The 15,451-nt window shown below is 42.5% G+C and overlaps 1 protein-coding gene across 3 annotated transcripts in view; it reads left to right on the top strand.

The window, feature by feature from the left end:
- Nucleotides 1-1,282: 1,282 nt before the first annotated feature.
- mdga1 (MAM domain containing glycosylphosphatidylinositol anchor 1) overlaps nucleotides 1,283-15,451 on the top strand; it is a 151,947-nt gene continuing 137,778 nt past the window's right edge. For all 3 annotated transcript variants that reach the window (XM_026291688.1, XM_026291687.1, XM_026291689.1), the window contains exons 1-2: nucleotides 1,283-1,831; nucleotides 2,932-3,021. In XM_026291688.1, the coding sequence (XP_026147473.1) occupies nucleotides 2,955-3,021 (67 nt within the window). In that variant the 5' untranslated portion in view covers nucleotides 1,283-1,831; nucleotides 2,932-2,954. The remainder of the gene's footprint in view (nucleotides 1,832-2,931; nucleotides 3,022-15,451) is intronic.

Raw genomic sequence — 15,451 nt, 5'->3', positions numbered from 1 at the left:
TATATGTGTGGTGACTATTTTAACTGCAGTGTCATTTCTTTAAATTGTTTCTGGTGGAATCCTGACTTTTTAAACTACCTTTGCTTCTTCCTTCCACTTCTTATCACCAGCTGTTTTTGCAACTATGAATAGGCGATAAGGCGTTTCATTCTTGCAAGGTTACTCAGTTCGTCCCAACAAAGAGTCCTGGTGGTTCAAAACGTCTTTCATTTCACGGCGACTGAGACCACCGTGCTCCTGGGAACACTCGGGGCTTTAGAAATGGTTTTATACCCTTGTCCTGCTCTGTGTCTTGCCACAAAATTCCCTGGACTCCAGGTCTTGGTTTTTGTCCTAAATGTGTGAATTCTGGGAATATTCTAGTATTCAGCTAAACCCTGTCCAGTCCTTTCAGTTTGCACGGGTGGACTCCAGTCCAGGAAAACTGGATGCACCTGACCAGTCAGTGGAAGTTTGGAGCCACAACAAAGGCTCTGAACATCTCTGCAGAAGACAGATTTCAGTTTTTGATTTTTAATGAATTTGTAAAAACTTCTCAAAACATGTTTTCACCTACTGTGTGGAAATTAATTTGCAGAAGATTTTAAAATCTATTTCGAATGAAATCTACAAGAGAATAAACTGCGCAGAAAGTAAAGGAGTTTGAAATCACACTCGTGCACGTGCTGAGCTGAAGCGCGCCCCCGTGTGGCCACATTGGGAAGTTGAAAATCCCGCCGGTGAAAGAATGAAGACAGGGGAACGAGTGGTGCGGTGTGTGGATGTGTAGGCCGAAATCTTTCTGTGTGTGTGTGCGTGTGTGAAGCAGAGAGAGATACTGTGCGTGCACGCAGGGCTGTTGAACAGTCACTCTATTTTTTCTGTCATGAATAATTGGTCCGCAGGGAGGGGTGGCGATGTTAGAGGCTCCTCCGTTAGGCCAAAAACTTTCGGAGCGCCTTTCGGTTCTAATTGGCACCGACGATTAGTGGCACCACTCAGCTGGAGAACTCCACCAAAAGAGTCGACATCAGAGAGAAACACGAAGACCACTGGCACCGGTTCGGGTCTTAAACACATTCTGCAGAACCCACAAAGCTGGGAAACCTGGTTCACAGTCAGTGGGAGAGGGGCGAGCACTTCTGTTCTTTCTGACAACCTGTTCTGTGTGGAGCTGCGAGGCTTGAGCGCATCTATGTGTGAGCCTCTGTCCTCCCTCCCTTCCCTCTCTCCATCCCCCTCTCTCTCTCTTCACAGACAGGGGCGGTCGTTCTCAGTCTGCGCACATATTCCACTTGGCCAGCATCACTTGGAGTCCACAGACACAGCGCTGATTGAACGAGCGGAGAGGAGTTCATTTCTAGAGCGCATGATTGTGTTAGAGGGGCTTCACTAGACGGTCCCCGGTCAGAGGCGGAGGGAGGGAGTCTGTAAAGACATTTCAACCACGCCTTTAAGAGTAAATAATCCACAAAAGAGGAGACTGGGGGGATTTTGCCCAACTAGTCTCGGTTGAGTTTTTCAAAGGGAAAGTGGTTTATTTTCATCTTTGGGAAGAGGGACTCTGTGGAATCGAGCAGCGGTGAGATTCCGCTCCTCGCTTCTCTGTGCGTAAAATAAAACTTTAACACACCAAGGAGATTATTTGAGAGGTCTGGGAGCTCGACAAACTCCACACTGCACTCCCAGGGAATTTAAAGCTCATATCGGACGCCCACTGGAGGAGGATATATAACTTTTCAACACATTTTGTGGAGAGGCTCGGTGGCGGTAACGGAGCGCGGAGGAATCTTCTCGGAATCGGGAGGAGTGCGCGCTGTGTTGGGTAGCAGACTGGCCCAAAGGAGACAAGGTAGAAACGCGACAGGGGATTTCATGTCTGCACAGCTACTACACTGTTATTGTTGTTAGGGTTATTTTATTTATCTGTTGACTTTGCGCCCAGGCTGTGTGTTTTAAGTCATCCACAGTACGGGCAGTATTTACTCTGCTCCATATCTACAGCAGTTGTGATGTGTTCGTCTTTGATGAAATTATTGTTAATGCGCCTCAACGGTGACACGTAAATGTTGGAAAACCATCCATCCCTGTTGAATTTGCAGCAGTGTTACCTGCTTTTATGCAGCCAATAAAACGAGCCCCACGTCAGAATAAGCGCATCCTGACATTAATGCACCGATTAACGTGTCATGAAACTTTGATCACCGCGCGCTGTATAATGCCAACATGCCCGTGCAGCGGCTCGGAGGTATTATACAGACGTGAGGGCCAGACGTCGGAGGAAATCCTCATGTTCGCTCAGGAGCCACATAAGAGGGTCCATTAGCCCCCGACTCCACCTGCTCCTCATCCTTTTCCCTGGCGTTTCCCACAGGTTCTGAATTATTGTGCACAGAAATACCACCAACATGAGCACAGATACATTTGCAACAGAACTGCTGGGAGACGGTGCTTCAAATCTCAACAAAACCAAAAAAAAAAAAAAAAAAGTGGATCTTTTTGTATTAGTGGTCGCGTCACCTTCTCACTGCTGCTGGGACACAGTAGGAGTGAATGTGTTGATGTGACGGGAAGGCGCTGTGTGCGTGGGCGAGGTCCAAGTGCATGACCCCACTTATGGTTAATCCTACATGAATACAGCGGTCTAATCCTGACTTGTCTCCCGTCCTGACTACACCTGCCCCCCGTGTTTCAGTGAGGACAGGGGCCCACAGCCCCGCTTGTAATCTTTCTATAATCCATGATTTGTGATTGAATTACCTGCTCTGTAAGGTGAATGAAACGACGGAGGCTGTGCAGGGAGAGATGAATTGCTCTGTAATGTCATTTTCACAGCTTTTGGGGATGATAGACAGTGAAAAAAGAAAAAACGTTTTTTGAGAACTACCACTCATCTGTTTTGTAGGTTCATCCCTCTCAGTCTGTTTTTCTGTCTCTGTCTCCTTTTCTTAGGTTATGACGGAGCTGAGCTGAACATGGAGCTTTTCTGGGTTTTGTTATTTTCTGGTGTGTGTCCTCTTGTCTGGGGCCAAGGAGTTTACGGTAAGAACGTGATATGTACAAATATGTTCCTTTCATTACACCAACGCCTGATGTAGTTTATTAGTGCGGGATGACTGAGCTCCGTTGCATCAGATGTTAATTTGTTCAATTATTAGTCTATCAACCCAATTAAGCTCCTCAGCGCCATATTGTCCGCCTTGCAGCCGATGCCATAATAGGGGGCAGTGTAATAAGTGGAGTTAAACTACTGCGAGAACAGCTCCGGGGAAAGCGACAGCAAATTAACTTGAAAGGGAGATCTTACTTCTTAGAAGTCACAGGAGGCGGCTGGGAAAACATCCAGCCAGTCGAGGGGAAACCCACCTACTGTAAATCTAATCTAATTCAATTTTTAGGCTGATATAAATCTTTGCTGCATTAGGCCTACAAATAAGTGCTTTATTCCACAAGTATGAACTTTAAATGATTGTTTTAAGGTTGATGGCTTTGACTGGATGAAGGTTGTAGGTTTGTTACAGTCTCTCATGCAGTCACACAGAGACACACACAGCAGGTCTCAGCAGGAGGACAGGACTCGCTCAGAAACCTGTCTCCTCTTTGTCAGGTTAGACAGGACGGTCTCCATGTGGTTTGAAGCTAAAGCAGGAACCGGTCCCCTCTTAAGGCCACCTCACTGTACTGTGGAGGCTCAGTTTCTTCATATGGCCCAGATATGCATCTTCCTGTCCCTTCAGGCAAAGCAAACACACAAATTGATCTGTCATCACTGATACTTGGTTGTGATGTTTGAAGGCATGTGGCAGGCGTCGAAAACAGGGCCTGTTTAGTCCTAATACTGCAGCATAGAGTGCTGTTGTCATAAGCAATCCCACAGCCTGCCGTCACACTGACAAATACTGACAGTCTGTCGTTTGCTGAAGCACACAGGTCCATGTAGAAGTTCTTGCCAACTAATCAACTTGTACCACTCTAATACTTCACACTGAGGGTGAAATGTCAGTGTAGCGTAAACAAACTCGCCCGGACGGAGCTCAGACCTTTGTGTGGTTTTGACCACCAGTTGACGCGTTTGTTTTTTTTCCTGCTGTGTTGTTATGCCCCACAGTGTGCGGACGCAGCAGAGTCTGTGTGCAGTGACGGGGCTGGTTGAGATTTCAAGAAGTTTCTTTTTTCTACTAGCTGTTTTTATGAAATGTCAAACAGCTTTACAATAAATAAAAGATACACCTGAGTTTTAGTCACATCACATACACTTATCTGGGATTATTCTTTACCTGCGGGTGTAGACCTTACCTGTTTGATAAAGCCAGGATTCACTGTATATGTCTTTTCAACAGGTTATGTCCCTTCCAAAAATATTTCCAGCATACATATATTACATATTTAGCAAAATAACAGTTATAAAATATCTGGAATCCAGATCTAACAAGTTACCGTTGATGCCACAGGTCATTTTGTTGGAGTGTGTGTTACTTTTCACAATTAGTTGCCTCCTCGTGGACTGACTTTCCTGATCTAGTTATGCCATCCTGTAGGAGGCTCACATCTCCAGTCTACCCTTGTGCATTCTCGTCCTCATTTATTTTTTCATAATAACCCTATGAAACCGTTCTGAGCTCTCTGCAGGCTGATATGCTGATTGCCATGAAGACTTTGTGCATCTGTGCCTCATGGGCTCTGTCACATATATGCAGTGGGTCGAAGCAGATAGGTATGTAGTCAGTGCCAGTGGTGCCAGGCTACAATGATGTATTTTTTCTGTGATTTTCCCCGCCAGTCTTAAAGGTTACGTGTCTCATGTGCAGCAGCCTTTCAGTCTCTGCTTTGGGAGTAAAAAGTCACAAAGCTTTGTGGGAATGTACTGGCCGGCATTCACAGGCCCTCATTCCCACATGGCTTGTGTGATGTTGGTGCTCAGCTGTGCGTACCTGTGTAACGACTGTTTAATGTATTATCACTTAAAGAGAAGAGTAGTTCAAAAAAAAAACAAACTAATTATCACACAATTTTCACAATTGCAGTAAATAACCGAGTAGGGAAGGTTGGGAAGAGAGCCAACGGGTTTGGCACGCTCGGTCCCTGTGCATGCAGATATGCTTAAAATGGTTTCCTTCACTTTGGAATTGTTTAGCACTTGCGGTAGCAGGCAGATGCGACTCAGTGTCCGTCGGGAGCTGAACGGTGAAAGCGTGGCTGATTGATGTCAGAGCTTTGGACGGCTGCGAGGTTCATTTACTGTAGCTTTCTCCTGGGCGTGTTTGGATGCGTGCGGTTTTTGTCAGCTCATGTCTGTGAATCTGTGTGTGCAGGTGTTTGTGCTTGTCTATATGACTGCGAGTTCAAGTGCCAAATCCATGTGAAGTGTGTGAGCTTGTGAACCTGTGAGTCTACGTATGTGTGTGTGTTTGCATGTGTGAGTAGGACGTGTTTGTGGGGAAGACACACTTTTCTTCCCACTGCAACAGTTTGCTGGCTCAGCAGGGACTTGTGGATCAGTCACTGTTTCTCTTGCTATAGTGTAATATTGATTGTACTTGTGTGAATTTTGATAGGCTGTCAAAAAGCTTGTAACACCCGTCCATCAAAAAGCAACTGGACAGACAAGTGCACCAAGGAAATATGATGGCTTACCTCAAAGGAAGAAGGAAAAGCTGCACACCATATATTTTATCACAACAAGGTTATTATGTTAAGCAAGGTTATTCATATACATGTATTTTTTTAGTACATCTCCTATCCTGTCATCTTCTCCACTACTGTTTATTTTTTAAATTTATGCTGGCATAAGCTGTTTATATGCATCTCTATGTGCAGATTGCAAACATCCCTATGTCCATATACTGTAGTGATTTTCAGGTTTCATTTAATCTGGGTAGACTGTAATCCCTGGCATTACAAGCATGATGTGGCGTTCACATGTGACAACTCTCAACATACTTAAGGATTAGGGGTTGTTCAGAATATTTCAGGATGGTTTTGCAGGACCTAACTCCTCATCTGAAGGACTCAACAGTTACTGTATGACACCAACGCACTAAAAGTGTCTCTCCATCTTCGCTGTGCTGTGTCACATCACACTCTGTGAGTTCAGCAGAGTTCACAGGGACACCAAATTATTGATTGCTTGACAAAGTCACACAAAACCATTAGCTGGTACTGCAGATGGAATCCAAGCTGCATTAGCCTGCAACACGATGCTTTACTATGAGCTTGTTAACAGGAAATTTAATGAAGTTAAATCAACGATTTTGCTCAACAGTGTGTTTTTAGATTTAATCAAGGCCCTTGCAGCAGCAGGGGAGATGAGGCCTTGCCACTGGCCATAGAACAAAGCATTACAAGAGACGCAGAAAGTGAAAATGTTTAATATGCATAAATTGCGCACAAATTTAACATCACTTTGAAGATGTTGCCCAAGGATGAATGAAAAGCCTGGAGTAGATTGCTAGGTTTTTTATTTGCAGTCTGTGCTTATGTGTAGACGAACGCCCAATATTTCAGCAGCGTCTTAATGTGGAGCTGGGCTCGCTGCGGCACATTAGCCTGCCATGGCACATGGGTTGAAAGCCTGTGACCTAAAAAGAGATCACTCCAGGTTTCACTGGCCCGGCCACTAGGCTCTCCTGTGACTTTAACTCTTCCTCTCCCCACATCAGCACTTTTTGTTTGTGTCTTGTTTATTCCTCTTGTTGCTGAGTTTATTTTGGATGCTGAATATTGCCCTTTTCTAATAAGCATCTATAATTTATTGGTGGCTCTGAGACAGTAGTGGAGGAGAAGGGGGGACACTGATAGGAAGAGACTGCAGCATTAAGCTGGAGTTGATGATAATCTTTTACCTCCCACAATCTGACAGCTACTGTCCTACTGACTTTTCCTTCTGTATCATGTATAATTAAAGTCCTTGGAATTTAATTTGTGCAAAGATAGATAGATAGATAGATAGATAGATAGATAGATAGATAGATAGATAAGTTCTGGAGCATGTTTTGCTCACTCCTCACCACTAGAAGGAGACAAGAGAAAATTCAGTTTACCACAGAAGCTCATTTATGTTGTAGAGTGTCAGACAATTGGAGCAGCTATTCTTTGCACACAAAAGATAGGGCGTAATGGCTTGGCAGGGTTAGAGAGCTGATTAATGTTGGCAAGTGTTTTCGTTGTTTGTAATGTACATCAGCTTCTCTGCTACACACCATAATTGACAATTTAGATGTACACTCCTTTACCTGGGAGAGAGTAGTGGTATCTGCTTGCTCCCCTTCCACTTGTCCTCTCCTCCTGTTTGTCTCTTTGTTCCTCCCTTTCCTTGTGTCTGTCTCCACTCATCTCTGTCAGTCTCCCTCTTCCCATCCCCTCTGCTTAAAATTTCACTACACACGGTGCTTTAATTATCTCTTGCTCCATTTTTTTTCTCATGTTAACTAGGTCCATTGAACGAATGTAGCTTTTGCTGTCTTAATATTAAAAAGTCCATAATTAGGTAACTTGAACATTTATATACACAATACATTACACAGGCACCTTGTTTTATTCGCTTGTGCTGCTCATTATTATTTGCCACTTTTTGTCCTTGATCCTCTCCTTTCCTCTTCTACTCTCCTCTCCTGTTACCTATTTTTCTCTGTATGGCCGACTGGATATAAAAGCCTGACAACATTTCTATTAACCTACAGGTCAGCAGCAGAGCCAAAGGCCTATGGCAAAAGTGATATGTTGACTGTGGTTTACACTAGCCTTGCTACTGGGGGCTAAAGGATAAGAGCACTAAGACAACGTCTTGGGAGGTCTGATTTATCACCCGGCCTCCTGCCAGTTACGCTCTGAGCCCGGGTGGGCACACGGCAGCAGGTAGAGGTGGGCAGTGTGGCACAATGAGGCCCCCAGTGAGGTGTGCTTGCTCTATATATCTTCAGAAAGCGTACAATATATGTGTACAAATGTGTTTACAATGAAGTGTAAGCCTCATTCCTGCATCTTACATTGTGTGATACATAAGATGCATAGAAAATGGGTTATTTTACTACTTTGCATGAAGACAGTAAAGAAGCAGAGGTGAGTAAAGACTTAGGGGCACATGGGTATAGTCGAATTTGAAAGAGATAGTTGGACATTTTGAGAAATACACATATTTGCTTTCTTTCGACAGCACTCGTGTTGCTGCAGGTTAGCTTAGCTTAGCACTGTGAATGCAAAGGTACAATAGCATCATTCACATGCTGCCTGTATATCTCATCTGCCTAATCTGTACAAAAACAGTACAGTATAAAATATAAAGTATACAAATGATCAGAAATGCAGTTTTACCTGGGTTATTTACCAGGAGCTGTTTCTTGGCAGGGGTTAATATATTCTGTTCATCCCTGGAAACATCTGCTGGCCAAAACATTGTCTGGCACCGCTTGTAAAAAGTGACTGCTTGTTTGATACTATAGTTTTTATATCGGCTATATATTAATAAACAACTTATAATATGGTGAATTTTTAAAGTTCTGGACAGAGCCCAGGTAGCTGTTTCAGGTAGCTAGCTAAGCTACCAAGCTGCATATTGATTGAACAAACAGGAGTGGTGTCAGCTTTCTCATTTATTATTATTATTTTATTTTTTTCAGATATTTCAGATTTTCTTTGAGGGGGAGTTGAATCAAAGCTATTGGATGGCATTGTTGATTCCAGGACATCTGTGGATTTCTTGTTTATTTTCTGTTACAATAAAAGTTTTTTTCTAATCCACTCTTAAAAATAATGTCAATCATTGTCTTCTGTATTTATTGTACTATGTATAAATAATTCAGATTGACAGTGATAGAGTTATATTCTTTACATTTGCCAAAAATATTCCCATCTTCAGATCTGTAGTTTGAGGAGGTGTGAAATCTCGACAGTAACTACAGGCTCTAGCAGCATGTGCCCATAGATCATTATGTAACCTTTCTTCTATCTCTTCATTTGTATTTCTTTTTTCCTGGCTCTGAGTTTTACTCTCTCTTTCAAATGATAATGTTCCTGTTCATGCTGATCAAATCTGCGCACAGTCACACACAACAGCCAACTCACAAACTTCCACATGTACACAGAGATTTCCTGCTGCATTTACCTTTTGCTGAACTCAAAGATCATTACCTCACTCTCATCCACTCTCATCTCTTTGTACTGGGATGTTAGTCAGCGTTTCTTTCTTTCTCTCCCTCCCTCTCTCTCTCTCTCTCTCACACACACACACACACACACGCACACACGCACACACGCACACACGCACACACACACACACACACACACACACACACACCTCTTTGGATGAGAGTGGTCCAGCATAACAGGACGACATGGGTGCCCTGTGGGTAGGAAAAACTGTCAGGGAACCTTCACGTTTCTCGGCTGAACTCCTGTCACTCTGTCAGACGTTATCAAGCACCTTTTACTGGCTCGGCTTTGGGAGGGAATACACGTACGTGTGTCTCTGTTTGTGTCTTTGTGCCCACTTTTGGGAATTTACTATGTTAATATACTGTAGTAGAGGCAAAAATGGCAAAGCAGATAGAGTGCAGGTGTGTGTTTTGTTATATGTTCTTGTTTTTTTGTTTTTTTTTTGTGTGATTCCAGTGTCATGAGAGTGAAGAAATATGATGTGTGTTGCTGTATGTGTGTTTTCATGCATGGACGTGAGAGGGAGGGAACATTTGGCATCTAAGTTATTCATGAAGGCGACAGGACGGTTGTGAACATCGGTGAGAACATGGCTTACATCAGAGACCGTCTGCCTCCTCCTGCACTTCTCTCACACTGTCACTCTCTTTCTTCTTCACTTCCTTCTCTTCTACCCTCTTCTCCTTTGTCTTCAGCACATATTTCTTCCTAAGGCTCCATCCCTTTTGGAAAACATCATAAGAGATACAATCACACTCTACTTGGAGAAGAAATATGTGCGTTTTTTGTTTTTGGTTAGGTTAAAATTCTTCATCTACTCCTTCACCCTCAGTGAAAACTGTGAATACACAAACAGTTTATTTCAGAGTCTAACTACTCTAACTAAAATGTGCCCTTTTTCAGAGAGCACGCATTGACGTCAGTTACATATTAGACTATGATGGGCTTCTCAGATGTCGTCAATTCATGCTTGTTTGTGCAGAGCTAAAACTCTGTGAAAACAGCCCCCTGTACATGCTGTAGCCGCCTTCTGCACAGTGAAGACAAAACATTCAAGCGGCAATAAGCAAAATGTTTTATAGAGTCGCACATGAGATATGACAGTACAAAACAAAATGCCTTTCACTTTTCTTCAAGTTGATCATGTTTTTGTAGAAAGTCAATTTAATGAAGTCAGTAGTACATTTATTCAGCTCATTGAGCCTGGTCCTTCATGTTTGTTGGTTCTGAGGTGATGCTTAGTTTGAGTATATTTGGCATCAGCATACTGAGCCAGCGTTTAGGTGGACGTCTCCTCAGGTGCTTTAAAATATTTGCGATATTGTTGACTCATATCAAGCAAATGGTGGGGTTTTATATAGCCATCCTCATCCTCACTGCCTGTCATGCCTTCAGCACAGACGTGCACAGATTTGTCACTTTATAGAAAACCCGCACATAGCTACCGACTGCCTGGGAGAACCTTATCATACAGCTATGCTGTGATTTGGAGAGTGGCAGGAAACACACACACTGCTAAAGCCGTGCTATCCGAGGCTGATCCTCCCACCAACGTTCTGCTTTTCCCTGTGGTGCCGACAGAAACCCCCAAACAACAACAAAACAACCACAACTGCTGGAGTGGGTCATGTCCAACTAAACTTTCTGACAGCAGAACGGGATCAACTCTGGAAATCTTCTGCTCCTACACACGTCTGGCCTCAATAATTCAGCGACTGTGTGGTGTTTGGCGCGCTCACCATCTCCCTCTCTCTACATACTCACTCTCAGACTAGCTCTCCCCCACCTCCTCCTGCCTGTTGCCACTCTCCCCTGCTCATGATGGTTTTAGTAACATTTTCTGCCATTTTTAATATTTAAAATTTGAGCATCGTATGCTCACCCTTTCCCAACTTGGTCCATGCAGCTCAGCTCGCTCATAGTGCGTCAGATATGTTAAAAAGTTCCCATGCTGTCAGTTTAGCAATTTACTGTACCTGCCACCAGCTCCACATCCTGATCCCTCTCCTCCTCCTCCTCCCTCGCTCTGTCTGTACCCGTCGACTAAACTTTTACCTGTCAAAAAAGATGTTCCTGTCATCTTCCTCTCTTCTCTCTCTGATCCTCTTTCCTTCCCAGCCATCGTGTCAGATAAAATGTACCCATTCTCTATTTTACACCCTCTTTCCACCCTAATTCTCTCCTTTCATCAAAACCCTTTCAACACCTACAACTCTTTAACCCTGCTTCCATTCCCACTCCTCGCGCCTCCTCGCTCCTCACTATCCTTCCTTTACTTTATAGCCAGCACCTCTCTCCTCCAAAGCCTTGTCATCCTCTTGCTATCATCCACCGATTCAGTGGCAAGCATCCACCCACTTCTCCACTTACTGCATATATAGGACATAGCACACACTATCATTGTAAGCAGCAGGCTTTGGGCGGCATGGGTGGAGGGCTGACACTGGGGAGCAAGGAAGACAGCCTGGGCTTCAGGAAATGAGGGCAGAATGAGGAAAGGTGTTTTTAATTTGGATGAAAATAAGTAAAACAAACAGCAGGCTGAAATGAAATGATAGCTCTCAGTGTGAGTTAAATGAAATACCTGTTAAGAGATGAAGATAATTGCACTCGTAACCTTACCATGAATTTGTTTTTCGCAGAAAAATAAATGTACTGTACCTTTATGCAAACATGACCAGTTTCCACAGTCTAGTGAACATGACACTGTAGTTCAGTGTTTCTCAGCCTTTTTTGAGGGACGTACTCCCACAGCCCTAACAAACAATTGCAAATATTCAAATACTTCATTTATAACTTCTGGTATGCTCCAAATGTATTCATTTGAACGGGTTTTGAACCAGATGGTATCGTGACACTATTTTACATTCTTTCATAATATTAATCCCAGGATTCTTCACGTTCAGGCTGTTTCTTTTGGTCCACCACTTGGAGTGGTTAGCTGTTTATTTTGGCTTGTCTCAACACCTCCTAACTAATTTCCATTCATGCACTCATTTGGCCCATGGGATTCATGTTGATGTCAGTGATGTCTGACTGTTGCAGCTGGCACTTGGTAATGAGAATTTCTGAGTTTATCAGCCACTTAAACACAAATATGTCTTAGGTTTGGCCATGTTGAGCTATAGGCCCGTCCACTTTGTACAGACATGATCATTTGCCAAAGAAGGAAACTTAAAGTGTTGAAATACCAATGACATTCCCATCAACCTCAGCTTTATATTATGTGGTTGTGTTAGCCAACCTTTTGCATTTTAAGTCACTAAACTAAGATAGTGAAATGTTATCCCTGCTTGGTATAATGCATGCTAGCATGCTGAAATTAGCATCCAGCTCAAAGCACTGCTATGCCTCAGTCTCACAAAGCTGCTAGCATGACTGTAAAAGTAACAGTAGTTCTGTTTGCAAACCACAGCAGACATGACACTATCAGGACAGACATAATAATGTTGGCATTGCCTGTTTTGCAATCAAAAGGCCTGTAGATGGAGATAATTAGCATCTTAAGTGATCCTGTGAAAATGAAAATGTGACACTATAGTGAACTTGTAGAAACTTGGAAACTTGATGGGGACAAAAACAAACAAGGTCTGCTGTATTATTTTGACTCTGATGCCTGTGGCTCAGTGAGAAGCCTCATGTTATTCTGCATGAAAAGAATTTCTGCAGACATCCTTCATTCGAGGAGGAGCTGCTGTTAAACAAGACAGTTCAACAAGTGAATGTCACACTTTCATCCACAGAAATCAGAGCTGCACTCTGAAATATTCTGATACATCAGCCGAGCTCTTAATGCGGACCAGCTGATGTATATACTTACAGACAACATATGAGGATTTGCAGTGATGCAGCGAGAAATCAGAGTTACATCATCCTATGAACGTGAACCAGTATTAACATAATAACTGTGTTTTTCTGAAAATTCTTTGCCTCATTTATTTTTCGGCAACAGCACCTTCCACTTCCAGCATTAAGACGTCGGGGTGAGGCTGATGAAATCTAATTGAATTTTGACATTTATTAAAATGCCTTGGATCTAAAAGAAGAGATAAAGGACCCGTGGATGAGCAAAAGGCTCATATTAAGGAACAGACACAGTGAGAGTGACATTGAAAAGGGCAGGGCCAGATACAGAGCAGCTAAAAGAAGAAAGGCTTCCCTGGAGACAGAGAGCTGGACTGACAAGGGGCTCAGAAAGAGAAAGAAAGGGAGGGAACAAGTCAGCGTGAAAGAGCAAGAGAAAGTAGGAATGAGAGTGCAACCTAAGCTTTATTTTCCTTTACCAAAACAATATTTTGAAAGTTTACTTTTGAGCATTTTTGTTTTTCACACTGTCTAGTTGGAGAGAAATTCTGTCAGACTCATAGGAAGCTTCTTGCCATTTGGCAACAAGTCTGGTTTCCCTTTCTGTAACTTTGGTTTATTGGACTTGTCCATATCCTTTGCTCTAATTTACCACAGCCAAGAAGGATTTTATGAAGGATCATCTGAAAATGATCATTCAGTTTTCAGTTTTTCCATTAGCTCTACAGATAAGGATGATTTTCATTATAGATAAACTACATCATAATTTCCCACAGTCCAGAGGTGCATATTCAAATATCATGTACTGTTCGATCAACGGTCCACAGCCCAAAGATTCACAGTTTATCACCGGGAAACCTCGACCTTAGAGAAATCAGAGGAGTGAACCTTTGGCTATTTATGATTAAAGCATTAGTTAAGTGATTAGGTAGTTATCAGAACAGTTGCTGATTCTGTCAATCAGTTAGTCAGTTTATCAACATATGATTTCAACTAATCAATTAAGTGTTTGTCAGTTCATCATTCAGCTATGCTTTTCTACTTAAATATGAGTTGCTGTCCAGGTTTCTATGATGTCAACATACATAACATAACATGAGGAAAACCACATGGAGCAAATCAGTGAAACTACTGTACTTTATAAATTAGCATGGACAAAGTTAACATCTTCCCCTTAAACTGTTTTTCTTTTGCTATTTTTCCCCTCTGTTTGTTTGTCCACATCAGAATTACTTCCAACTTGCTTTCTTCTCTGCTGTAGTTTTTCTTTTACTTTCGTTCTATCTTTTTATTCAAAGTCTTCATCCATTTCAACTTCATTCTTCATTCTTCCTTGTTTTTAATCTTTCTTCCTCGCCCTCTCTGTTCTCGCCTGCAGCACCTTGCAACACAAACACAACCTGTTCTGAGAGCAAGTGAATTATTGAAGCTGCTGCTGCTGTTCCCTGTGTGTAGAAGTGGGCTGCATAGGAAGGAAGGAGGGATCGGGGGGGGGAGGAGAGAGGGTGCATGAAAGAAATAGAGAGGATAGATTTGTGTAGAGAGGAGCAAGGAGGGGTTCAGGTTGCAAAGATGCAGATACATATAATGTTTTTTTTACATCATCGCTGCAGTATATGCAACAGTGTGTAAAGCAGTGAAGCATTAACTGTGGGAGGAAGGGGCTTCATCAGATCTCTTTAGAATTATGCTCATATGGAAATATGGAAATGATGCTTTGGGGAAAAGTAAAGCTCCTCGTCTTATAGGCCCAGTTATGTATATCTGCCAACTTTAATTGAAAAAGTGGGTTCAAAGACTTGACATTTACAGCTACACATTCAACAGTTCCTGTTTTTCTTTCTAATACTGTTGCTTGGATCTTAGTGTGCCCTCGTTTGTGTCATCTCTCATGTGCATCCTCTTTATCGTTTTCTCTTTTGTGTCTTAAATTTATGCCTATATGTTTTTTTAAGTATCACACAGCATGTTCCCACAAACTGAAACATTGAATTTGCTGCAGTCATTCCTATTTGTTATGCTTATTGTTTTGAGCTGATAAACTAATGGTGGCTCAGAAAAATAAATCAACATTCTTAAAGATTTTGAGCCGGACAGCAAAAGACACTGACCCCATCCACGTAGAAATGATGCCTTTGGTAAAGCACCTTATATCTCAGGAAGTTACTGATAAGAGTTGTGGTAGTGGTGAAGCACAGAATGAAAGTGTGCATGCAGTTTATCTGCAACATTTGTGGTATCATCTACTACCTTTTCTCTTTGCACAGCCTGGACTCCTGAAGAGCACTTCATGGAAATATGCTGACCTGAGAGAGATGGATAAATTCTGTGCTTGTCTAAAGATAGTTCAGAAAAACCAACCATATGAACAGACCTGGTGCTGTGGAAAACACAAAGCTATCATATTTTAGTATGAATATATATTAGAAGGATGAATGATTATTATAACATTGAAGTAGATTGGGTTGTTTCATCTGTGTTTCAGTCACACAAATAAGCTGCGACACTGATGTGTTGA

Source organism: Mastacembelus armatus, unplaced genomic scaffold (genome assembly GCF_900324485.2).
Source record: "Mastacembelus armatus unplaced genomic scaffold, fMasArm1.2, whole genome shotgun sequence".
Lineage (NCBI taxonomy): Eukaryota > Metazoa > Chordata > Actinopteri > Synbranchiformes > Mastacembelidae > Mastacembelus > Mastacembelus armatus.
This window is presented reverse-complemented; position numbering and strand designations above follow the sequence as displayed.